At 38.5% G+C, this 27,787-nt stretch overlaps 1 protein-coding gene across 2 annotated transcripts in view; it reads right to left on the minus strand.

Annotated features, from left to right (window-relative positions):
- The window catches only part of E2F5 (E2F transcription factor 5), a 34,219-nt gene that overhangs the window by 1,247 nt on the left and 5,185 nt on the right, over nucleotides 1–27,787 (minus strand). Inside the window, exons 2-7 of one of the 2 annotated variants that reach the window (XM_005662996.3) lie at nucleotides 10,979–11,088; nucleotides 9,898–10,059; nucleotides 8,035–8,078; nucleotides 6,682–6,746; nucleotides 2,995–3,262; nucleotides 507–551 (exon numbers count right to left, since the gene is read on the minus strand). In XM_005662996.3, the coding sequence (XP_005663053.1) occupies nucleotides 507–551; nucleotides 2,995–3,262; nucleotides 6,682–6,746; nucleotides 8,035–8,078; nucleotides 9,898–10,059; nucleotides 10,979–11,088 (694 nt within the window). Of the gene's footprint in view, nucleotides 1–506; nucleotides 555–2,994; nucleotides 3,263–6,681; nucleotides 6,747–8,034; nucleotides 8,079–9,897; nucleotides 10,060–10,978; nucleotides 11,089–27,787 lie in introns of both variants that reach the window. The other variant, XM_001924905.5, reaches the window with a different exon arrangement.

Raw genomic sequence — 27,787 nt, forward strand, 5'->3', positions numbered from 1 at the left:
GGACTCTGAATCCAAGAACTTATAGAAAGGTGAGGCCCAAAGAGTAATTGTTAAAGTAACTACAGTACTGTAGCTAGTTGATCTTTAAGAATTCTTTCAGATTAGATGATGACATGGCTCATGTCAGTAATAATGACTTCACATTAGTGCTTGAAATTAGCCGAGGTAGGAGTATTTTTTCCAGTGGGCTGTTGACTTAGATATATTGTTTTAGTCTTGAATTCTTCATGCATAAAAAAGGCTAGTGTGCCAACAGTTTAGAAGTTTATTCAGTAAAGGTGATAAGTACCTCCTTATGAATTCTTTTTCCTCAAAATGCAGGCAAAGAAAATTTCTGAAGGATGCTTACTATAAAGTTTTAAGGAAGAATTTTCATGAGTCATCTTAGTACATTATGCAGCTAAAATATATAGGTTCTTCATTTTTTTTTAAGTCATGTGTCACTCATAAATTCTAGTAAAGCATTACTGATGTTTAAAGTAGTTATTAAAATTTTAACTACTTACCATCAGAAGACATTAATTCATCAATGATATCTCCACTAATAGATCCTGCTGGAAACAGAAGTGTGATAGTGTTGTTACATTTCTATTTACATATTTTAACAGAGAAGAGGCAGTTATATTTAAACAGCCTATATTTAAGCACAGTATATATTAAATACAGTTATGTTTAAACATCAGCAGCTTGGTTAACAGTACAAAATTAAAGTAGAACTCTATGGAAACATAGCATTTTCATGATACCTACTCTGTACTTGGCATTACTTTTAAACTTCTGAACTCAAGATGCAGACCAAAAGACTCATCATTGTTCTTCCAAAGCTGGCTCCTCAGTGTTGTAGTCAGTGGTTACCGAAATCACCCAACCTTAAAACGTGAATATTAACTTCATCTTCAGATCTTACACGTCAGATATGACTTGTGATATTGCCTAAACAATATTTCTCAAATCTGTTCCTTATTTCTTTTTCCAATCCCATTGTCATCACCCTATTTTAGCCTCAGTGTGCTCTCACAGTTGCATAACTGCAAACATCTAATCTTCTGTCTCCATTGCCTCTGATCTCTTCTACCCAGGCTAAAAGATTCTCCTTCCTATCATGTTACCTCTGTGCTCACCAAAGTACAATCCTAAACATCCACTTCCTGGTTTTATTAATTAAAGTCTTAAACTCAGTCTGATATTCAAGGCCCTTTCTAGTCTGGTTCCAAATTACTTTCTTTACTGTTTCCAAATACAAAAGCATGTACAGAAATAAAATGCTCAAAAGTTTTTTTTTAATGCTTTGTGGAAGCCACTGTACTAATTGTGTCTAAGTTAGACCATATACAGCTTGTCTACTTTATTCATCCCAATTAGATTACAGTTAAAAGTATAAGGTTTTGAAGGATGATTATTTTGTGCATCTCTATGGCCTATGGCATAGAAATATTTATAGAGAAAGGATATTGGCAACAAGAAGCTGAAAAATACTGTGTCCAGTTAGATTTTTCTTCTTTCCCTTTTGTTTGGCTGCAAAGGGCCTTGGCTTGATGTGGGATCTCAGTTCACAGGCCAGGAATCGAACCTGAGCTACAGCAGTGAAAGTGCTGAGTCCTAGCCAATAGACCACCAAGGAACTCCCTTGGTCTCACTCTTAACTATTTTGAACTCCCAGAGTAGGCCACATCCCAAAGATAAAAATAAACAAATTGGATGACATACAATATGTTGGGGGTTTTTTTTTGCCTGCTTTTTAGGGCCACACACATGGCATATAGAGGTTCCCAGACTAGAGGTCCAGTCAGAGCTACAGCTGCCAGCCTATGCCACAGCTGCAGCAACATCAGATCCAAGCCGCGTCTGTGACATATACCACAGCTCAATGGCAACACCAGATCCTTAACCCACTGAGTGAGGCCAGGGATCAAACCTGCAACCTCATTGGATTCGTTTCTGCTGCGCCATGACAGGAACTCCTACAGTATGGTTTTTAATGCTCTGCAATACCACATCTAGATTGGCATAGCAGTCATTCTTTCAGCAACCATTTAGGGAATATCTACCATAGCCATTTATTTGGAATCACTAAGCTGCTAAATACCCAGCCACATAACCAAGGAAAAAGACAGGGTGCCAAAGAAATTTTCATAAACTTAGGAGATGTTGCTCCTATTCCCAATGCCCAGTTTTTAGTTTCTGCTATTTATCATTTCACAAATGAAACAACTTAGGTGAGATTTCCTAAATAACTGTAGTTGAGACTACTTGTCAACTCTTTCCAAATAAGTATAACAATAGAGAATACAGAGAAACAGGAGGCATGAGTTCCTATAGTCTACACTACTATGGTTTTTCCTGAAGGTAGTTAGAACGCATTTCAATTATATATACTAGTTACTAAATAAAAGGATCTTACAAAGCAAACCTCAGATAAAAAGCTGGCATATGTATACAGTAAAAGGGGAGTGGGGGAACAAACTTGGTTTAATTCGAAAAATGGAATCCTAAGGAAAACTGCAAACTTTAGCCCATTAAATATCTTTCCTTTGCTCAGTATTTATAGTTTCACACATAGTTTTAATTGCATTGTATTATACCTCATTGTATATTTCTGAATATCCATGCATATTTACATATATATACACATATTACATACCCATATGTGTATATAGATGTGTGTGTACCTATATATGTATATATACATACATATTTTTCACCTCTATAAATATATTTGTATAATTACATATATTTATACAAATGAGTATAAGTATGTAGTGATGTAGTTAAAGACAAAATGTTTTTAAATTTTCCTCTCGATACCTTATCTCAGTGCTGGGCACACAGGAGATACTAAATTAACACTTGTTGATTACGTTTCCCATGTTGCCTTCCGAACCAGGTAACAGAATAATATCACAATTGACAAATTCAGAAAAGCTCTCCAACTTGTTGAATACAGTCTTCATATTTTCCCCTCTCTACTTTTTAAAACAAAGGCTCTGAACTCACCTGAAGATACATCTGTGGCTGCTGTCTGCTGAAGATTCTGGCTTCTTTCAGAGATATGTTGCTCAGGCAGGTTTTGAGTTGCGGTGGTGGATTTCTGTGGCGTCACAGGAGTCGACGGCTGAGAAGAAGGTTGCGTGAGGTCATCAGGTGGGGGTACAGGGAAAACCACAGGCTTAGATGAGCTGGACTCTTTATTTATAAGCAGCACATGGATAGGTCCTGAATGACTCTTTAGGTTGATCTGGTATTTCTTTTGTCCATTCTGACCCTTTGAAGTTATTGGGTGTAAACAAATGAAGAAATGTCAACATTTATAGCTACCTTGAAACATTAAAAATAAAACAGACAAAGCTATCAAGAACTAATTAAATACACACAACAAAATAAAATTTAAGCCAAAACGTAGAGGCCGAGAGTAGAATGGGCTATTGAGGGTTATAAACCACTTGCCCTTAAAAGTAAGTATTTCTCAAATACTGGTCATCAAAAACTCCCAGTTATAGAATTCTGGACACCATCTATTTTTGCTGTAATTATACATATCAATGCTCAGCAGTGCTCCAAGCATTCAGATGTAAGGAATTCAATCCTCTGTCATCCAGCCGCCCCGGGTGTGGTCAGCTCAGTGTGTGGTCTTAAGTGGCAGTTATTTCACAAATCAAAACTTCTTTTCCATTCAGCCAAGCTCAAAGACAACTGATTTTTTCAGACAGAAATATAAAGCCCCTGCCTTTCAAAAGGATAATTATTATTCCAAGTCTTCAGTCTAGTAAGATAAATGCCTAAATATGAACTTAGAATAGCCAGGAGGAGAGAGAAAGGTGATAACAGTGATATTTTTCTGCCTCTTTTTCGATTGCTATAGTTTTCAAATCAGTGTCTTTGTAGAAATTTGAATCCAAAAACTAAAATCAGAGTTCCTGTTGTGGCTCAACGGAAATGAATCTGACTAGAGACCTTGAGGTTGTGGGTTCGATCCCTGGCCTTGCTTAGTGGGTTAAGGATCCAGCATTGCCATGAGCTGTGGTGTAGGTTGCAGATGTGGCTCAGATCTGATGTTGCTGTGGCTGTGGTGTAGCAGCTGTAGCTCTGATAACACCCCTGGCCTAGGAATTTTGTTGTATATTAGATTCCAGATACAAGTGATTTCACATGGTATTTGTCTTGATCTTTCTGACTTCACTTAGTATGAGAATCTCTGGTTGCATCCATGTTGCTGCAAATGGCATTATTTCATTCTTGTTTATGGCTGAGTAGTATTCCATTGTATAGGTATATATACCACATCTTCTTTATCCATTCATCTGTTGATGGACATTTGGGTTGTTTCCATGTCTTCACTATTGTGAATAGTGCTGCTGTGAATATAGAGATGCATGTATCTTTTTGAATTATAAATTTGTGGAGATATATGCCCAGAAGTGGGATTGCTGGGTCAAATGGTAACTCTATTTTTAGTTTGAGGAACCTCAATACTGTTTTACATAGTGGCTGTATCAATTTACATTCCCACCAATAGTGTTGGTCGTTTCCAGCAATTTGTTATTTGTAGACTTTTTAATGATGACCATTCTGACCAGTATGAGGTGGAATTTTATTGTAGTTTTGATTTGCATTTCTCTTTTCATGTGCCTATCTGCCATTTGTATATCTTCTTTGGAGAAATGTCTATTTAGGTCTTCTGCCTGTTTTTGTTAGGCTTTGTTGTTGTTGAGTTGTATGAGCTGTTTGTATATTTTGGAAATTAAGCCCTTCTTTTGTCACATTGTTTGCAATTATTTTCTCCTGGTCTATAGCTTGTCTTTTTTTTTTTTTTTTATGGTTTCCTTTGCTGTAAAAAAGCTTGTAAATTTGTTTATGTTCTATTTGTTTATTTTTCTTTTTATTTCTATTGCCTTAGGAGACTGACCTAAGTAGGCACTGGCATGTCAGAGAATGTTTTGCCTTTGTACTCTTCTAGGATTTTTATGATGTCATATCTTACATTTAAGTCTTAAGCCATTTTGAGTTTATTTTTGTGCATAGTGTGAGGCTTTGTTCTAATTTTGTTGATTTACATGCAACTGTTCAACTTTCCCAGCACCACTTGCTGAAAAGACTGTCTTTTTCCCATTGTATATTTTTACCTCCTTTGTGGAAGCTTAAGTGTCTGGGTTTATTTCTGAGCTCTCTATTCTATTCTATCAATCCATATGTCTGTTTTTATGCCCAGACCACATGGTTTGGATTTTTGTTTTGTTTTGTTTCATTTGTTTTGGTTTGTTGTTGTTGTTGTGTTTGATTACTGTAAGCTTTGTAGTATTGTCTGAAATCTGGGAGGATTATGCCTCCTGTTTTGTTCTTTTTTGTCAGGATTGCTTTGGCAATTCTGGGTCCTTTATCATTCCATATAAATTTTAGGATTATTTGTTCAAGTTCTGTGAGAAATGTCATGGGTGATTTGATAGGGATCACATTAAATCTGTGGAATGCTTTGGATAGTATGGCCATTTTAACAATGTTAATTCTTCCTATCCAAGCACATGGGATATCTTTCTATTTCTTTGAATCATATTTGATTTCCTTTACTAATGTTTGATAGTTGTCAGCATATAATTCTTTTACCTCCTTGATCAGTTTTATTCCTAAGTGGTTTATTTATTTATTTATTTGTTTGTTTTGTTAGTGTGATTTTAAAACTGGTGTGATTCCTTCTGATATTTCTTTGTTAGTGTAAAGAAATGCCACTGATTTCTGTGTGTTAATCTTGTAATCCTGCTACCTTGCCAAATTATTTATCGGTTCTAGTAGTATTTGTGTGGATTCTTTAGGATTTTCTATATATAATATCATGTTATTACATATAATGACAGCTTTACCTCCTCCATTCCAATGTGGATACCTTTTCTTTTTCTTGTCTGATTGCTGTGGTAAGGAATTCCAATACTATGATGAATAGAAGTGAGAATGGGCATCCTTGTCTTATTCCAGATTTTAGCAGGAAGGTGTTCAGCTTTTCATTATTGAGTAATGAACTTTTTCTTCTTGGTGATTCTGGTCAGAGGCTTGTCAGTTTTGAGTTTTTTCCTCAATCAGGAATATTACACTGGTTAAAAATACTTAAAACTGATTTTTTAAGGCTATTAACTATATTATTACTCTTTCCTTGATATCTTCTAGCCAAAATAAGTTAAATTTATTAAAAAATAAAATATTAAATGACTCAGTCACTTTCATAATTTTTTTTTTTAAAAGCTCTTTTTTTTTTTTTTGTCTTTTTGCTATTTCTAGGGCCGCTCCCGGGGCATATGGAAGTTCCCCGGCTAGGGGTCTAATTGGAGCTATAGACGTCAGCCTACACCCCAGCCACAGCAACTCGGGATCTGAGCCTCGTCAGCAACCTACACCACAGCTCACAGCAACGCCAGATCCTTAACCCGCTGAGCACGGCCAGGGATTGAACCCACAACCTCATGGTTCCTAGTCGGATGCGTTAACCACTGTGCCACGATGGGAACTCCCATAATTTTTTTTAACCAAAGTACTGAACACATTCAAATTCAGATATCAGTACTATCAAACAGACAACATGAAAACAGTAACTTCAAAGTGTTTACATGCAATTACTTCATGTTCAGCTAAAGAAAATATATTTCTCCCTCTTGAAACAGTCGATTCATTTTAACAAAAATTATTCTACATACTTACCATTTCTGGAATAGGTACCTCCAGCTGTGTACCAGAAGGTGCTTGAATGGCCAAAAGTGTATCACCTGGTCAAAAAAATTAAGAAATAAAGATTTTTACATTTTAGAAAATACTGTTGATCCCAGAATACAGTGGCCAAAAGTATGGACTCTGTAGCCAGAATGCTTGTATTTGAATCCCAGGCCAGGTAACCTTAAGTAATGGTTCTTAATTCTGTAAAACGGTGGCATATAACTCACTGCATAGGTTTGTTTTGAGGGTTAAACGAGGAAGTTTATGTATTAGTAGATCTTAGAACAGGATAAATACTCAGTGTTAGCTCTATTATTCTTATTAACAAATTTAGCTCAAGTTAATTTTGCTTTTACCCAGTCTCATGTCATTTCTGAGATTCTTAAAACTTTTTCCCATCAGTTAAATAACACTGTTTGCTTGAAGCATTTATACTACCTAACTGACTGGAGATACTAGAGATTAGGTGTGGTACAGTAAAATCCTGAGCTTAAGTGAACTTACTTTTGAAGCCAAATTTTACAGCAGTCTCTCCTGAGTTGAAGATTAAGAACACTTCCCCAAATTTTCTTTGAAAGCTTGGGATATATGGTGGTAAATAGAACAATAAGGCCATATATATTACTAATGTAATAATCGATGAAAATCAGAATCCACTTGGCAAGGTGTTTGGCAGTGGCCCTTTTTTTTTTTTTTTTTTTTTTTTTTTTGATGTGATGGTACAGAATACTGTCCTTTTAATATGCCATGCACAATTAAATATAAGTGTATGAAAAATTTCATTTTACTTATGTTACATATATTATGAGAATGCAGTCCCAACCTCACCCCTATTTTAGTTATTAATACATTATACTGTCATGTTAAAGGGAAAACATGGAGGCTAGGGATGGAAAAGGGTGAGGAATAATTTTCCTAGTTAGAAAATGGATACACCAAAACGTCCTCATGTTTTCTTTGGGTTCCATTTGTGACCAGTATACTTGCTCTATATAGTTTCATAAGTAGTGCAATGAGAACCATGTTCTAATTCAAGTTTGGTCATTGATTCTGTGCTTCCTATGACTTTGAGACTGTTGCTTAATCCCCCTCTGACTTAGCTGCCTCTCCCACACACAGTCTGCACTTAATGCAGGCAAAGAAGTGAAAGGTGGAAAAAGAAGTTACTATAATGAGAACAGAAGTGAAAGCAACCTATCAACACGAGGCACTGTAGAGTAAGACAAAATGTCCACAAGTCCTGAAAATAATTATTTAAGATGAGGGGAATTTTGAATCATGTTACACTAAATAGGTTGATCAGAAGAAAAATGTAAGAAAAAATTTGCTAACAGTACTTACCATTAAAGCAATTACAGATGTCTTCATGAGTTACATAGGAAAATGTGCTGTCATAGAGTTAAGGAACAACATTTATATCAAAGTCTAGACATTTAAATTAAGATAATACATGTGAAGGCCAAAATAACCAAATGCATGTAGGGATTTTCACACATGGGCAAATTAAAAAAAAACAAGTCTTCAGTCTGAAAAGGCAAAGACAATCAAATAAAGGTCCAGAAAAGAAGTGTCTATCCTTTGCTCTGAGAAGAAGCCACTTCTGATTTCTGTATCATCTGAGAACCCTTGGGAGAGAGATGGAAAACACATTCCTCATAGACACAGGGGCTCCTGGGGGAAGGATATTGATGGGGGGAAGGATGCTCTCAGCAGGAGTGAAGAGCAACTATATGAGTTTGCACATCAAGAATCTTCTGAGGTCATGGTTTGGAGAATTGGGAGTGGCCAGAATCTTGGGAAGCAGTACAGCAAAGTGCAAGATCAACTAGTTCAATGCTTTTTGAATCTTAGGGCTCCACAGGGTACAGCTGAAAACCCCAATTATTATCAAACTGTTAAGGAGTTCTGATCCATAGAAAGGAAATAACAAATGAGATCATGGACTTGTTCACCAAAGGCAAGACAACATGAAAAATTTACTGTATACATTGGTCAAAAGTTCATGAATGGTACAAGATAAATGTAGTTAAAATGTTTTAGGAGTTTTCACTGTGGCACAGCAGAAACAAATCTGACTAGTATCCACAACAATGCAGGTTCAATTCCTGGCCTCGCTCATTGGGTCAGGGATCCTGGGTTGCCATGAGCTGTGGTATAGGTTGCAGACGTGGCTCAGATCCCATGTTGCTATGGCTGTGGTGAGGCTGGCAGCTACAGCTCTGATTCAACCCCAGCCTGGGAGCTTCCATAGGCTGGGAGTGTGGCCCTTAAAAAAAAATTCTGTATGAGTACAGGTAAGTTCACAAATCAAGAGTCTAAGATATCTAAGACATAATGGCTATAAGAAACACATGGAGGAGTTCCCATTGCAGGTTAGTAGGTTAAGAACACAATGTTATCTCTGTCAGGACAATTCCAGGCCTTGCTCAGTGGATTAAGGATCTGGCATTGCCACGAGCTACAGCATAGGTCATAGATGTGGCTCGGATCCAGTATTGCTGTGGCTATGGTGTAGGCCACAGCTGTAGCTCCAATTCGACCCTTGGCCCAAGAAATTCCATATGCCACTGGAAGTTTTATACAACTGTAAAAAAAAAAAAAAAAAGAAAGAAAAAAAGAAAGAAAGGAAGGAAGGAAGGAAAGGAAAGGAAAGGAAGAAAGAAAGAAAGAAATACATGAAGTATATCACTAAAGTTTTTTCCCCTCAATATAATATGATAGCTACACCAGTCTTGGAACCCCAACCTCCAGTCAGTCAGTCCTTGGGTTAATATCAGGCAGGAAATATCTAAGACTGGTTGTAGGCCCATAATTTTCACTTTCAAACCAAAATTAATTTTTCAAAACTTTGAGAGTTACTGAATTTTTCACCACTACAGAACACTAATTTAAGTATATCTATGCACTTAAAAATGACTTCCAAATTGGCAGACCCCCTAAGCACAATTTACTAGCATATTACATCCTATCAAAGGCTAGACTGAACATAGATGAATTTATTTTTCCTCAATGCAACACAGGGATAGATGTACTACCTAATATATTTTAAATATTAGTATAAATGATTAGAAGATTTTGATAATCTTAAAATGTAGTCACTTGCAAAACTAAACTCTAAAAATACTAAAGTAACTGATCTTCAGACTGAAAGATTATCTAAGTACATATTCTATAGCTATATTGATAGATTATTTAAAAGGATATCTATTATTAATGGAGTCGTCCATCACATTTTTGATGCTTTGCTGTAGCCACAACTTCTGCTGATCAAGTTCTCTTTCCTTCAGTTCTAGATCTTCAATTTCAGCTTTAAGATATCTTAATCTATCTATGACTTCTTTAGTGTTACAACCAGCACCTACACCTCTTAAAAACACATGAGATTTAATATCCCCAGCAGTGGACCCAGGTTAGCATCACTTAATTTTTGTAGAAATAAAACTCACTGAATTAGTAATATACTCAAGACAAAAGTCTTTACACTCTTCTAATAATCAAGCATTAAAATCCTTACAAAATTTAAATACCATACCCTCTGAACATATTTGCTTAGGCAGTTTATTGGCAAGAACAGTTAAATCACAAAAATTCTCAATATGTCCTTTTTGTCATCTGCAAGTTCAGGGTGGTGAGTGAGGTACCAAAAGGACATCAAAGCCAAGTTGTCACACCTGGAAGTCTCACCTTGTAGACTTAGATACAGATGAAACAGGTTACAATCTTTTACTATTTTGGTGGAATATTTGGCTAAGATAAACGAAAAAAAAAAAAAAAAAAAAAAAAACCAAAAACTAAGGCCAAAGGGAACAAATTTGTGGAACAGAAAGTATTTGTTTGTCACATTTAAACATACAACAACTGACAAATAATGACATGCATTTCAACTTACCATTACTTATAAAGTACATATTCCTATGTGTAAGACATAGTTCCTATTGTTTTCAAGCAGTTTATATTAGGTAGGCAGATAAACACTTAGGCATAGAGGGATTAATAACACAAAGCATTATGCAGTGTGGACCACATGAGCAGATTCAGGGAGAAAATCAGATTTGAATTGTAAGAGTATAAACAGCAGAGTGAGCAAGGGGACATCCCAGCCCAGGAGTGACACACACAAGCCCAGAGAGGTGTTGTGTCCAGGGCCACAGGAAGGGCCTGATGTGACTGGAGTAAAAGGCTGAAATGGAGTACTTAAGAGACATAAGTGGTAGAAAGGTCAGATTTTACAGAGCATTTAAAAGACAATAAAGGTTTTAACATAGAGTACTGATTTGTAACTTACTTCCACTGTATACTGTTTTTTGACTTTTTTTCAATTAGGTCAATTCCTTCCAAGACATTGGTGATATCATAAATTCTTCTTTTTTGCCTCACAGCCAAAGTATCTGCAGCCTATTTAAAAGAAAAAAAAAAAAAAAAAAAAGGACAAAGAACAGTGAAATAAACTACAATTCATATTTTAAAGCCAAAAAGGCTTTGGTTATTAAGGTCACAGCATGAGAGCCCAATCCTAAATTTAACCAGTCAGTTGCTTGGGAACAATAGTTGAGTATGTGCAAAGCAACCCTCAAACACTGAAAATGTCAAAAAAATTATTCCATTTAAAAGCCAGCAGATGTTAGAATGGGGGGGATAAAAATGAAGAGGTCATGACACAAAGCCCGCAATAATAAAAGGACACATAAGAATACTTCATGTCTCCTTATGGGCTAATCCTGAAGAGGAGCTGTAATTGCCTGCCCATGTCACTTCCTATCTTATTTCTCTGTTCACAATCTTGTCTAAAGACAGCCTTAATTATTTTGAATCTTTGAAAAGTTATAGCTCAGCAATTTTTAAACAATGAAGTCAAGATACTTAAGGGAAAATTCTGAGTTATATACACATTGTAACACCTTAAAATACACAATTTGCACTTGTGAACTCACAATGAAAACAGAGAAATGAAGCATGCCATCCCAATACAGATCATAAAATCAACAAGAAATTGAATTTTTGAGGTACCAGCAAATACAAAAGCTTGGTAGTTTCACTCACATTAGATAAGGTCAATGAAAATATTTCATGCCATCATGCCATGAATGAACTCAGGAATGCGATATGGTTATAACAAGTCCTCACTCACAATTCTGACATTTGTTCCCCATACAGCAAACAGAACCTCAAAGAGGTTCCCTTCCAGCTCTTTTCTTCAGAGTGGATTAGACAACAGAGTGGAGTATCTTGAATGTGGAGTCACATTTTAAGACTCATGGTGGTAATAAAAAAACACATTTATGTCCTTACAAACAATATTCAGCACATTATTATCTGCATTAATGAACAGGACTTAGCTTCATATAATTGGCTACCAGCTACCCCAGGGCATCACTACTTGATTCTGCAAATAAATCCCTCCTATAAAAACCCAGGACAGCATATTGTTTCCTTCCATGGGGAGCAAGTGCAACCAACAGCAGCTGCTCCCTTCATAGGCCTCTGGAATTTGTAAGTGAAAAGCTGGTTCTATTAATCTATTTGTTGTATTACCCCAAATACCAGGTTACTATTGCCCAATCACTCAGGTCTTCAGGATGGGTTTCATGTCCCAAATACTGGACCAGGAGCATAAGTAGGAAGTGGCAGAGAGAAGGAAGAAGGAGAGAGGAAAACTGCTTGGATCCTCAACTGTATCTAGACTTGGGCTCCATTTCTTCTAGAAAACCAGGAAGTTAAAAAGAACTAGGCATGGTTTCATTGATATCCTCTCCTTGTACTTAGCAGTTCCCTCTTTGTTCCCTCATCATCAGTTTCTGTTCTTGAGCATGAGGCTGTCTTTCTGAAGAGCAATCATCTACTGCAAAGTTAACTGTAAAAATCCTAAATTGTTAATTCCTGTCTCACTTTCCTCTTGAGAAGTAGCCCCTAGCACTTCAAACCAGTTCTGTGTTATCCGTAGCTATGGACTCACCCACAAAAGCCTTCACAACCATAGCAACAGCTCACCAGTTAGGGTATTAAAATATGTTTGTTTGAACCAGACCACAGAGCTACTCAAGGCCACTGGGCAAAGAGCCATGAGATCTCACCTTTAGCTCAAAATTAGTAAAAAGTATCTCATTTATAATTTACTACTGTTTAACAATTACAAAATTTAACCCTTGATTTCCAGACCTAAACATTATTTCTTTTTTTGTGTGTGTCTTTTGTCTTTTTGTTGTTGTTGTTGTTGCTGTTGCTATTTCTTGGGCCGCTCCCGCGGCATATGGAGGTTCCCAGGCTAGGGGTTGAATCGGAGCTGTAGCCACTGGCCTACACCAGAGCCACAGCAACGCGGAATCCGAGCCGAGTCTGCAACCTACACCACAGCTCACAGCAACGCCGGATCGTTAACCCACTGAGCAAGGGCAGGGACCGAACCCGCAACCTCAAGGTTCCTAGTCGGATTCGTTAACCACTGCACCACGACGGGAACTCCTAAACATTATTTCTTAAATATCTTTGTACTTTAGTATATAAACATATAAATGACCGACATGAACGAAGCATATCACCAGGATCTCCAGGAGGCTTTTATTGTAGCAGCCACATCATAATTCCGAAGTTAGGTTCTGAAGCTAGGCACACAGCGATTCTATCCCAACCCTGTCACTTCCTGTCTTTAGCTGGCCTCAAACTCATTAAGCCTCATTTTGCTTCTTTTGTAAAATGGGATAATAGCATATGCTGAATTGTGGAGATTAAACTGGATAATCTTAGCACAATGTCTGCTGCATGATTTATATTTAAATGTTGGTAAGTAACAGTCCCATGATCAAATACAAGTCAAAACAAGCGATCATGGGTAAGACTGTGTGTGTGTACAGGGACCAACCACATTTTACGTAGTGTTTTAAAAAGTTGAATGTGAATTCTTTAAAAGTTTAATTAAATAATCCAAAACCTTCATACTTAATAAAATCATAAAATGAATCATCACCATCACCACCACCTTCATTGATTCATGCAGCACCCACAGTGTGCCAGGCTCTTTCTGGGTCTTAAGGATACAGTGGTAACAACAAAGTCTCTGCCCTCAGAGTGCGGAGAGGAGTTAATAATGTACAAATAATTGTGTTAAGAGGAATGTATGTAGGAGATGCTGTATTTAACAAATTTTCGGAGAAGAGCTCCCTGATAACAGGATTTTCAGAGAGGAGGCGAAATTCGAGCTGAATGAAGAGGCCCCTATGAACATCTGGAGGAAGTAATAAGTGCAGAGGTTCCGAAGTTCCTTCAAGGAAAGGTGGGCAGGCCAGCATGGCCAGAATAGTGATTGAGAGGAATGTAATGAAAAGGAGGAAGCAGTGTGTGTGGGGGGGGGGGACACAAAGACAGGGAGACAAGGATGATAACCTAGAAGAGATAGCAAGAGGCCAGATCGCTGGGGTCTTGCAGGCCATTGTAAAGACTTGAACTTTTACCCCCATTAAAACAGGAAACCACTGGAAGGAAGGCTTTGGACACATGGTAATTTGGCTCCACTTTTTTTTTTTTTTTTTGTCTTTTTAGGGCCGTACCCATGGCACATGGAGATTCCCAGGCTAGGGGTCGAATCAGAGCTGTAGCTGCCAGCCTACACCACAGCCACAGCAATGTCAGATCTGAGATGCATCTGCAACCTACACCAGAACTCAAGGCAACACCGAATCCTTAACCCACCAAGAAAGGCCAGGGATCGAACCTGCATCCTCATGGATGCTAGTCAGATTCATTTCCTCTATGCCATGATGGGAACTCCTGGCTTCATATTTTAAGTTTCTCTCAGGCTGCTCTGGGTAGAAGAAAGAAAGCCAGTGAGAAGGTAATGGCATTCAAGGGATGGCCTTGGCTTGAGTGGAGATTGTGAGGAATGGTGAGATTCGGAATCAATCTATTTTGACGGTAGGGCAAGCAGCATCTCCTGAGCAAGGAATCAGGAATGACTCCTCAGTTTTTGACATGAACAACTGGAGCTGAGGAAGAGCAGGAGGAAAAGATTGGGACACCAGAAATCAGGAATTCAGCTTTGGACATGTTGACATCTAAGGGGAGAAATCAAGAAGATCATTGGACATGGGAGAGTGTAGAATAGGGGAGAGGTCAAAGCTAGAGGCATAAATTTGGTAACCATCAGTAAATCAGACATTTTTGGACACAGGAGGGAACCCACTAGATTCACTTAGGAGGCAAGCATGGAAAGAGAAGTTATCTAAGGGCCAACCCTGGAGAATGCCAGTGTTTAAGGTCTAGGAAATTAAGAGAAACCCATTCCTAAAGTAAGAGAAGTAGGAAGAGTGGGGGTGTTGGAAGGCATGGGAAGCATGTAAGAGGGACCACTTTGAGTACTGCTGGCAGGAAGCGCTGATCTGTGGATTTCTCTTTGGAAAGATCACGGGTGACCTGGGACAGTGCTATTCTAACAGAAAGGTGGAGTGGAAAGCCTTCATGGAGAGATTCCAAGACAATAGAAGGAAAACTGGAGTGGACAGTTCTTTGGAAGAGTTCTGCTGCAAAGAAGAAGAGAGAAACAGGGCAGTAGCTGTAAGGGAATTTTTTTTTTTCCTTCATTGCTCTTTTCCTTAAAAGATGGTGCTATTTCAACATGTGAGTATGGTGAAAGGAATGACCCAGTACAGGGGAAAAAGGGATAATTTATGATGCAGGAGAGGGAAGGGACAACTAAAGAAATAGTTGTAGGAAGGCAAGGGAGTAGTAGTGTGAGACAGACAAGCTGAGGAAGGCAAGGGAGTAGTGTGAGACAGACAAGCTGAGGATCTGCCTTAGATAAATAGAGGGCATGTTAATAATTGAAGTTTAGCAAAGTCCCCAAGTGTAGGGGTAGGGACAATTGTAGATAAGGGAGACAATTGTAGATAAGTTAGACATTTCCTTCTGGTTGCTTTTTATTAGGCATTTGCTTCTGGTTGTTTTTTTCCCTCAGGGGAAGTGGGAGTGGGGGGGGGTTGAAGTGGGGAGAGGACGGTTAATGGTTGAGAGAAAAGTATGAAATACTCATCCAGGAGAGCCAGAAAGTTATGTAGAAGGATTGCTGGACCCCACTAGGGTGCTGTTGAAGTTAGTGGTCATGGATTTAAAGGGAGACCCATCAGCATCACAGCCCTGCAGAACAGACTGCAGCCCTGCAGAACAGACTGGGTGTTGACAAGGGGCAGGCAGAGGACAAAATGGGTGCATCTTCATCCCATGGCAGCACTGTAGCTGCTGAATAAATTCACATGTGTGTGCATCAAATTTACTTTAAATGTTTATGTCTACTCTTAGAAGAACTGACCTGTACACCTATAAGGGAAGCATCTATTAGATGCTCATTTTTTTTTTTCAGGAAAAATAAACACAACCCTCTGAAAGACATAGAGATCCCCCACAAATATTAAATCCTTTTCTAAAAATATGTCACCAGTGGGGAACAAAGTGATATCTATAGGTGGAACAAAATTAACGCTTGTGATACTTTTTAGAGATGGACAAAAGGAATAAAACCAGGAGAGCTGAGAGTGATTGCACGTAAGTGCTAAAAGGGGCTTAAAGACTTTTCAAGCCCCACCCCTTCAGTTTAGCAAATGACTCTACTAAATTCCGGTGTTAACTCTGGGAGGGACAGAAATTATGGGGTTAGTTTTATTGCAGTTGGGATTCATTGCAGCTCACTGGCTCAAGGATTGTCTTCAGATGCAATGCTGCATTCAAAAGGGCTGACATAAACACAGTAACTATGGAAACATCCTTTCTTTCAGGTTCTCCATCTGCAAAGCAGGTACTTTTCTCTCTTCCAGGACCACAACTGTCAACACATGCGTACTCAATGTCTTAGCAACTGTGCTTCAAAGACTAACATTACAGCGAGGAGGGCCAGTTCCAAAAACCAAAACAGTGTAACAGAAACACTACAAAACATCCATATACATGCACAAGTGAGGGGATCCTGGAAATAAGGTGGAAAAACCTCAAGGGATGCACCAAAATTGCCTATTAAAAATTTTAATGAGAATTTTTGAAAAACTGGATGAACTCATTTTCAGCTCTGCTCCATGGTGCATTACGTTGATTTATCTCATGATAAAATTACTAGCTAATTTCAAATGCTGCTAAAGATAATTAATATGTAGAATGTTTGATTTCAATCCAGTTAAGAACCATTTATAAGCCAGTAATGGGATAATTGTGTAATAGGATCTTTCACAGATGTTATCTAATTTAATGCTCACAACTGTTTTGTAAAGCAAGTATCATTCTCCCTGTTTTGTAGGAAACACACTCAGAAAACTACTGAATAATAAGATGAAATTTGGCATTGATTATATATTCATGAAATAAATTTGTGGCAAACATTTTCAAATGGGTTTCTTTAATTTCAAAAGGCTTTAAATACACATGATGGACTGAAGTTCCCATGCTATACAATTACACTGAACAGCAGTTCAAGTGCCACTGGTCTGTAGATGGTTTCATCTGAAGTATATAAAATGGTCCAAAAAAGCAGAAAAATCTTCATTTCCATTTATTTATTCAAAAATGATTATCAGCAACGTCTAAGACTTCGGGATCAAGGCTAACACCTTGCAGAATGAGGTTGAAAAAATGAAATAGTCCCATAAAATACAGACAAAGCATTATAAGAGACTGAAAAAGGAGATTACTGAAGGTGGGGGTAAAAAGGAAAGAGTTCCTGGAGGAGGATGCTTTCTGCTGAGTCCATAAGTGATGTTAAATCAATGCGGAAATTAAATACCAAAAAATAAACACTGACTTTAAGGATACAAAGGGCTCCCTGCAGAAGCAGCACAAAGCATGCAGGTGTTTTAATTCCCAATCAGTAACTTATCAAACGATCTCTCCTTAAAAAATCTGCAGTGTTTCTACTATCTTAAACTAACTGCTATTATACTTGATTATTTCTAAATGGATACACTTTAAACTTGTTTCTTTTCTTTTTTTGGTCTTTTTAGGTTCACACCCACGGCATATGGAGGTTCCCAGGCCAGGGGTCGAATCAGAGCTGTGGCCCCTGGCCTACACCACAGCCACGCCAGATCTGAGCCACATCTGCAATCTACACCACAGCTCACGGCAACATTAGATCCTTAACCCACTGAGTGAGGCCAGGGATCAAACATGTATCCTCCTTATGGATTCTAGCCAAATTCATTTCTGCTGAGCCACAAAGGGAACTTATTTCTATTTTAAAAAAACTTTTTTTGGCCCCACTCACAGCATGTGGAAATTCCAGGGCCAGGGATCCAAATAGTAACACAGCAGTACCCAAGCTGTTGCAGTGATGCTGGATCCTTAACTGCTATGCCACCAGGAAACTCCTAAAATTTTTTAAATACTCTGTGTAAGCTTTTAAACCTTCATTTGTACTGTCTTACCCAAGTCACCAAAGATTTCTCTGAAGAAAAAAGAAGATATTTGATAAAGTAAGTAGGAAAAGCCTGCTGAAACCCTTGAAACTATTGAATGTAAGCTCTAGAAATTGTCTAAGTTCTCAACTACATGATTTTTAGTTCTCATAAATATTGCAGGAGCAAAATTGAGCTGGCATCTGCTGTTCTACCACTGAGATTAGTACTTGCACATTTTCTATCATCCTTAAGGGGGTATGACACAGAAGTCAGGAACATGGGCTAGTTTGTTAAGATAACTGATAAGAAGAGTTCCCATCGTGGCTCAGTGGTTAACGAATGCCACTAGGAACCATGAGGTTTCAGGTTCAATCCCTGGCCTTGCTCAGTGGGTTAAGGATCCGGCATTGCCGTGAGCTGTGGTATAGGCTGCAGATGCGGCTCAGATCCCATGTGGCTGTGGCCCTGGCATAGGCCAGCAGCTACAGCTCCAATTAGACCCCTAGCCTGGGAATCTCATATGCCATGGGAGCGGCCCAAGAAATGGCAAAAAGACAAAAAAAGATAACTGATAAAATATGAATGTTGTGAAAATTAAGTATACCTGAAACACTTAGGAGAGTGCCTGGCACATCATAAGTATTATATTTGTGTTAGCCATTATCACTATTATTGATCAGTTTCTTATCTAAAGCCATAAGAAAATATTGTTCTTTGAACAGACTTCCAAGGAGGAAGGAGGAAGGAGAGGGATGGACTAGGAGTTTGGGGTTATGTACAAATTATTGTATTTAGAATGCATAAACAATAGGGTCCTACTGAATTGCACAGGGAACTATATCCAATCTCCTGGGATAGACCATGATGAGAAATAATATATATATTAAAAAAAACAATGTGTATATACACTATATGTATTATACATTATGTATATATTATATATATGACTGAGTCACTTTGCTATACAGCAGAAGTTAACACAACACTGTAAGTCAACTAAATTTTAATAAAAATAAAGAGAAAGCAAAATATTGCTTTTTGAAAGGTCTATCATGGAACATACCAGAGCACCCCTGCTTATCTGGCATAACTCCCTAACTTTAATATTTCAGAACACAGTTAAGCACAATGAAGTTGGGAAAAGGGATTCTGAAGAGCACAAATAGATATAAAAAGATAGATTTTACTACTCAAAGAGTTCACCCTGTCATTTGGATCCTATTTACTCTCTCTTTTATATAATTCCTAATCATGGGGCTATTTAATTTCAGTGTCCACAAGAGAACTGAAAGTACCATCTTAGACACTGCAAGGTAGCTCAGCAGCAATTCAGGGATATGGCAGAAATTATGAAAGGAAAAAAAAAGCAGACAATGCTGAGGCCATTGGACCTGGCAGTAATCCAACCTACTTAGAATAGCTTCGAGGTTATCAACTCCAAAGAATACAAAAAATAACATTCATTATGACTAACTTGAGCTACTAAAAGAGTAAAATCAAGCATGGTATTTTCAGCTTAAGACAAAGACCTATGCAATGCATTTTGGGAACTTTTCTTTTTTTCTTTCTTTCTTCTTTTTTTTTTTTTTTTTTTTTGGTCTTTTTAGGGCTGCACCCGCAGCATATGAAGGTTCCCAGGCTAGGGGTGGAAGTGGAGCTGCAGCCACTGGCCTACACCACAGCCACAGCAACGTGAGATCCGAGCCTTGTCTGCGACTTATACACCACAGCTCACAGCAATGCCAGATCCTTGACCCACTGAGCAAGGCCAGGGATCAAACCTGTGTCCTCATGGATACTAGTCAGATTCCTTTCCACTAAGCCACAATGGGAATTGCACATTTTGGAAATTTTTCAAGCCAAAATGGTTAAATATTCTTTTATAAAAAATAATGTTGGAGTTCCCCTTGTGGCTCAGTGGGTTAAGAACCCAATTAGTGTCCATAAGGATTTGGGTTTGATCCCTGGCCTTGCTCAGTGGGTTAAGGATCTAGCATTGCCACCAGCTATTGTGTAGGTTGCAGACGCAGCTCGGATCCTGCACAGCCTGCTGTGGCTGTGGCATGGGCAGCTGCAGCTCCAATTCAACTGAAGCCAAGGCTAAGGCTAAGCTCCAATCTGAGGCTAAGGCCTCGGAACTTCCATATAGCACAGGTGCAGCCCTGAGAAAGCAAAAAAATAAATAAATAATAAAAATATTATTTGACTTCCAACTATACTTAAATAAATTTTTTAATGAAAATAAAAAGGATTGAAGCTAAAAAAAAGATGTTATAAATAGACATAAACCCTTAGCTAATCAGAAAACTCAGCTATGGACAAAAATTGCATTATGTAAAGGATAAACAATGGTTTCAGAACACCTGGACTTGTCATATTCAAGAATAATATATTAGTTAAACATAGATTTTAAAATAAATCTAAAAATATCAAAAGGATGATGGTGAATGTGAAGAATGACTGAGCTAAACTCGTCTTTCATGTTAGCTTCCCTCATAACTATGACCAGCAACCTATCCTGAAAGCTGACTAAATTCCCCCAAATAACTGGGGCATCTCTGTTTAAACATACCACATACACACACACACACACATACTTATGCACATACATAAATCAAAATGTCAAACATTGGAATTTCGAAATGTCAAACCTATAGAAGAAATAAAAATGAAAATATATTCATAATCTTTTCATAATAAAATAATAAAATCTTTTCATAATAAAAATATTTGACTGTATCCATAATTAAAATCATATAAAAGAAAGCATAAAGACCACAAATTAAAACATGGACAAAAGATAAATGTCACAGTAAAAAAAATTAACATTCTTGAAAAAGTTTTCAAACTTTTAATGAGTTAATGAAGGACTAATGAAGAAATGCAAATTGAACAATGAAAGACTTGTACCTGAATATTCATCATAGCCCAAAATTGGGAGCACAGATGAATGAATAAACAAAGTGCAGTATATCCACAAAACAAAATGCTACTCAGGGAAGAAAGGAATAAATTATTTGGTACAGGGAACAACAGGTGTGAATCTCCAAAACATCATGCTGAGTGAAAGAAGCTAAACCCAGAGCACATACTGTATGAATGCACTAACATGAACTGTAGAGGAGTTTCCTGGTTGCTCAGCAGGTTGAGGATCCTCATTGTCACTGCATCAGTTCAGACGCTGCTTGCAGTGTGTGTTTGACCCCTGGCCCAGGGAACATCCACATGCCATGGGCATGACCAAAATCCAAACTAAACAAACAAAAACCATGAAGCTCTAGAAAAGATCATTTTAATTCATGGAAAATAAAACAGAGCAAAGGCTGCTTTGGGGGATGAGGAGGCTGGGCTTTGGCTGGGAGAAGGCAAAAGAGAACTGTTTGGGGTGATGGAAAAGCTCCACACCTGGTGGTGGTGGTTACAGGTTGTCAAAACTCACTGAACTATACACTTAAAATGAAAGCATTTAATGGTTGTAAATTTTACCTTTCTAAAGTTAACTAAAAAATATTCATCACCTTTCAGATTTATAAAAGAAGGAAATATCAGAACACCCAATATTGATCTCATCATTTATCTAATAAACCCTTGGAAACTGCACTTACTATGTGCTGGGCACTATTTAAGAATTTTAAAAGTAAAAACTCATTTTAGTAATTCCTATAGTAACAGCCATGGGAGGTATATACTACTATTGTCACTGTTTCTGCAAAAGAGGAAGGTGAGGCTCAGTAACTTGTCCAAAGCCAGGGCACCTGGTAAATTCAAAATAGAAATTCAAGGTGTACACTTTTTTTTTCTTTAGGGCCACATCTGCCACATATGGAAGTTCCCAGGCTACAGGGTTGAATCAGAGCCACAGCTGCCAACCTATACCACAGCCAGAGCAATGCCAGATCTGAGCGACACTGGTGACCTACACTATAGTTCAGGGCAATACGGGATCCCTAACCCAATGAGTGAGGCCAGGGATTGAACCCGCATCTTCATGGATACTTGTCTGGTTTATAACCCGCTGAGCCACAACTAGAACTCGAAGGGTACACATTTTTTTTTTTTTTTTTGGTCTTTTTGCCTTTTCTTGAGCCCCTCCCGAAGCATATGGAGGTTCCCAGGCTAGGGGTCTAATCGGAGCTGTAGCCACCGGCCTACGCCAGAGCCACAGCAATGCGGGATCCAAGCTGCATCTGCAACCCACACCACAGGTCACGGCAACATCGAATCCTTAACCCACTGAGCAAGGCCAGGGATAGAACCCGCAACCTCATGGTCCCTAGTCGGATTCGTTAACCACTGAGCCACAACGGCAATTCCCAAAGGTGCACACTTTTAACCACTGTGCTATGCTACTTCTGAAGTGGTGAAGTGGCTGGTCATGATTACATGCTGCTAGCGGAATATAAGTCAGCAGCATCTTTTTTTTTTACTTAAGATTTTTATTTTTTCTATTATAGTTGATTTACAATGTTATGTCAATTTCTGCTGCACAGCAAAGTGACCCAGTCATACACACGTATGTATGTGTGTGTGTGTGTGTATATATATATATATATTCTTTTTCTAATATTATCATCCATCATGCTCCATCACAAGTGACTAGATGTAGTTGCCTGTGCTATACAGCAGGATCTCATTGCCTATCCACTCCAAAGGCAAAAGTTTGCATCTACTAACCCCAAACTCCCAGTCCATCCCACTCCCTCCCCCTCCTCTTTGGCACGATCTGGTGACATCCATATAAACCTTTAAATTTTTCTTATCCTCTGAGCTAGTAATTCTTTAGTATAGATTCCCAGAAGTAGAAATAATTCAAAATATCCAAACACTAAAAATGTTCCCTGGACCTCTGTTGCCAACTCCCAACAGACACTACGAAGTCTTGTATGCTTTAGGGCTCTGACTCTGGTTCCCTCCTTCCTCAAAACACTGTTCTTTGGCCTTGTTGTTACCACATCTGCAGGTTTTTCCTCCTAAGTCTAGGCTGTTCCTTCTCAGTCTCCTCTCTGTTGCTCCTGAACTGTTGTCTGAGTTTCACGCTTATAACTCTTTCCACGCTAAACCTTCTCCCTTACATACCTCACAAACCAATCATTTCCACATCAAATTGGTACCGCTGGTTTTTTCTTGGGCTCCAGATTCATAACTCCCAAAAATCAACTCAAGGATGTTTATAGACGTCTCAGATATGCCCAGAACTGAACTTACCTATCCTCCAAATTCATTTCCTCTTTTTATAACTTCTGAGTGAAAATCATCACCATCCCTTCAGTTGACCACGCCCTGACCTGACAGTCTTCCATGATTCCTTCTCCTTTAGACTCAGCATCCAAGTTGTCACTTCTGCTGTGTAGCCTCATCTGATCTCTCCACTTCATTTTTTTTCCACTTTTTTTTTTTAAGGCCGCACCCACAGCATATGGAAGTTTCCAGGCTAGGGGTCAAAACAGAGCTACACCTGCCTGCCTATACCATAGCCACAGCAACACAGGATCCAGGCCACATCTTCCACCTACAATACAGCCCAAGGCAATGCCGGATCTCCGACCCACTGAGTGGGGCCAGGGATTGAAACAGCATCCTTGTAGATGCTAGTCAGATTCATTTCCACCGCACCACAATGGGAACTCCTCCACTTCTTTATATTTCCACTGCCTTTACCACGGTTCAGGCCTGTCATCTTCCTGCAATACAACCATATTCTCCTAACCCAACACTCATCTGTTTTATAGCTTCTCAAACGCACCATTTCGTTCTCCAGCCTCTTGGCTCTGGCACTTGCTGCCTTTTCACCTAATTCAAACCTATTTGCAACCATTCTATTTGCTGAAAGCTTATGATGGACTGGCTGGACCAGGACTGGTAACATCTCCTTCCCTTTGCCTGGTATACCTTAATTTAAAATTTTTGAGTCTTTTCCTTTGTTGGTGCTTTTCTTGTGGACAACAGACGCCTGACTCTTTTCCATCTAAAAAACTTTATTAAAAAGAAAAAAAGAAAAAAGGAATTGGATACCTTTGCATACTGGAGAAACTAACAGGTTTCAAATATTACTCATTTGATGATGTGTGTGTATTATGCTTTCAGGCTTTTTGCCTTTTGATCCCTGTTAAGCTTTCCATGTTATTATTTTTCCCTCTAAGTGAGATAGCAACTCAAAGTGTAGTTCTGGTCTGTTAAGTTACCTTTAAAGTTTTAATAACATATTTATAAAAAGAAAATGATGTAAAAAAACAGCAGAAGTTTAAAGTATGAGGATAATGAAATCTCTCAGTTAACTGAGGGGCTCAACTAGAAACTCCTTATTCTTAACCTTGCTGAGAATCTTCCTAAAATGTCTACGGTCCTGCCCACACATACTCTCCATCCAAGTAAAGAATCTTTTCACCAGTAATGATGCCCTTGCACCATTTTGAGCATTACTGTATTCACTGCTCAGTCCCCTGGAATACAAATGATGAAGATTCAGCTACAGTTGTGCTGATTTTACTTCTTTTAAAAATTAAATCTCAAAGTTCTCTTGTGGAGGAGCAGGTTAAGATCTGGCTTTGTCACTGCAGCAGCTTGGGTGGCCAATCCCTGGCCTAGGCACTTCCACATGCTGCAGGTGCAGCCAAAAAAAAAAAAAAATTAAATCTAAAATTGAAAAGTCATTTAATCTTCTTGGTCCCCCATTCTACAGGTAGAATAAAATGGACTTTTATGGTAAAAGTGAATTTTAATTTATTACATTATAGAAATAACTCTCAAAGTTATTTTATAAGAAAGACTCTTTTCCACTAGAAATTAGCTCCTTTACTTAGTGATTTAAGACTTAAAAGCCATAATATGTTATAATGCAGACAGTAGCACAGACAATTCCAGAGCATATAAAAGAGGAATTTCTTCAATTTCTAACCTTCAAACATTTTCCCTATGATAGTTCTCATCAGCCTTAAAAGTTGGCCCTAAAGGGTAAACTCTGTTCTACATTAACTCCAGAATAGTTCCTTTTGATTTTCAAATAATAAGATTGAAAAAGAAGAGGCAGTAGCATTCACTCCATGGTTTTCAAATATCAGTAGGTATTTAAATCACCTGGAGGAGTTCCCGCTGTGGCACAATGGGATTGGTGGCCTCTCAGGAGCGCTGGGACGAAGGTTTGATCACGGGCCTGGGAACCCCATATACTGCAGAGAGGCCAAAAAATAAAGAAAATAAAAATAAAAATAAATTTTAAAAATCACTTGGAGTCTTTTTTTTTTTTTTTGCTTTGCTTTTTAGGGCTGCACCTATGGCATATGGACGTTCCCAGGCTAGGGGTGAAATCAGATCTGCAGCTGACAGTCTATACCACAGACACAGCAACTCAGGATCTGAGCTATGTCTGTGATCTACACCACAGCTCACTGCCAGACTGGATCCTTAACACACCAGGTGTGGCCAGGGATCAAACCTGCATCCAAAAGGATACTAGCCAGGTTGGTTTCCGCTGTGCCACAACGGGAACTCCTGGAGTATCTATTTAAGATGCAGATTCCTAGGCTCCTTCCCTAGCCCTATGGAACCTGATTTCCCAGGTCTAACATTAGAATCTATTTTTTTTAAGATCCAGGATATGCTGATGCCTTTGACCTTTAGTCTACACATTGAGAAATATTGGTATAATCCCTTTCAGGCCACCACCTTTCTTAAAGTGTGGAGGTGGAGGGACTATATAGCTTAGCACAAAAATAAAATCTGCCTAGCACTTTTCAGTTCACACTTCTCAGTGCCCCCAGTTAGGGTGGCTCATCCCTTCTTCCTCTTTCCACTTTAATGATAAACTTGATTTAACGATAAATACAAAGACATGGGGCATGCCCAAGACACACTGCTGGTATGTGGAAGAATCAAGACCAAGAACTCATTCCTACTGTCTTAGCTCTATGCCCATTGACGCTATCAGAACTGGAAAATGAGAAGGCCAGCTTCTTTGGCTTTGTTGTATTGTTCTCAGGAAGAGTTGCTCTTCACATTATACCTAAACTTTGGAGGTAAGTACGCTTTGCTTTGCATGGCATCAGTTCTGAAATCAGACTATCTGGGTTTTACCTCCTTTACTGTGGATGTTGACTGTAACCAATTAACCTCATTAAGCCTCAATTTCCTAATCGGCAAGACAGAGATGCAATTATCTTCTTTATTGTTTTGTTACAAGGATTAAATGCACTAATACAAGTAAAGCATCTGGCATACTGCCAGTTACTTAGTACTTAGCTATTAGTAATCCCTTTATTAGTGCTGTAGAGCTTTAGTCTCCTGAGAATTTTCTTTTTAGATTTAGTCAAGCACCCTGTAGATGTTTAATAATTAGACCCCAGAATAGATATATCCACAGAAGCTATATATATGCCTTTTTTTTTCTTGGCTACACCTGCAGCATATGGAAGTTCCCAGGACAGGGATGGAACCCAAGCAGCAGCTGTGGCAACACCAGATCCTTAACCCACTGTGCTTGGCTAGGGAGTGAACCCACATTGCTGCAGAGACAATGCCATATCCTTAATCTGCTGTGCCACAATAGTAACTCCTATATACTCATTTTTTATAGATGTTAATTTTTAGAGGAGTTTAAGTTCCACAGCAAAAAATACAGAGATTTCCTGTAGGTCCCCTACTCCGACACGCAGAGCCTCGGCCTCTATCAACACCCCTCACCAGGGTGGTGCATTCATTACAGCTGATGAACATACAGTGGCGCATATTAATCACCCAAAGTCACATTGGTGCTGTACATTCTATGGGTTTTAAGATATGAATAATGACAAATATCCACCATTATGGTATCATACAGCATAGTTTTGCTGCCCTAGAAATCCTGTGTTCCACCTGTTCCTCTCTCTCCTAACACCTAGCAACCACTGATCTTTTACTGTCTTCATAGTCTTATCTTTTCCAGAACGTTATCTAGTAGGAATTACATAGTATAGCCCTTTCATATTGGCTTCTCTCACTTTGTAACATGCATATAATCTTCCTCCATATCTTTTCATGGTAATAACTCATTTTTTCAGTGCTAAATAGTATTCAATTGTCTGGATGTATCATTGTTTATTCGTTCACCTATAGAAGGACATCTTAGTTGCTTCCAAGTTTTGACAATTATGAAAAAGGCTGCTATAAATATAAACATCTGTGTGCAGGTTTTTGTGTGAACCTAAGTTTCCACTTCATTTAGGTAAATACCACGCAATGTGAGCATTGGATTGTATGGTAATTCTGCCATTCTATTAGGTATTGCACTGTTTATCACCGTTTATTACCCTTTTTTAATTGTAATAAAATACACATAACACAAAATTGCCAATATAATCATTTTGGGGGGCTGAGTCTGTGGCATGCGGAAGTTTCTGGGGCCAGGTATTGAACCTGAGCCACAACTGTGACAACTCCGGATCCCTTCCACCAGGGAACTCCAGCCATCTTAACCTTTTTTTTTTTTTGCTTTTTTTAGGGCCACATCCATGGCATATGGAAACTCCCAGGCTAGGGGTCGAACTGGAGCTGTAGCTGCCAGCCTACACCACAGTCACATGGGATCTGAGCCGAGTCTGTGACCTACATCACAGCTCACAGCAACGCTGGATCCCTGACTCACTGATGGAGGCCAGGGTTCGAATCCACATCCTCATGGAGACTAGTCAGATTCATTTCCGCTGAGCCACAATGGAAACTCCCCATCTTAATCAATTTTAAGTGTACATTTCAGT

Source organism: Sus scrofa, chromosome 4 (assembly GCF_000003025.6).
Source record: "Sus scrofa isolate TJ Tabasco breed Duroc chromosome 4, Sscrofa11.1, whole genome shotgun sequence".
Lineage (NCBI taxonomy): Eukaryota > Metazoa > Chordata > Mammalia > Artiodactyla > Suidae > Sus > Sus scrofa.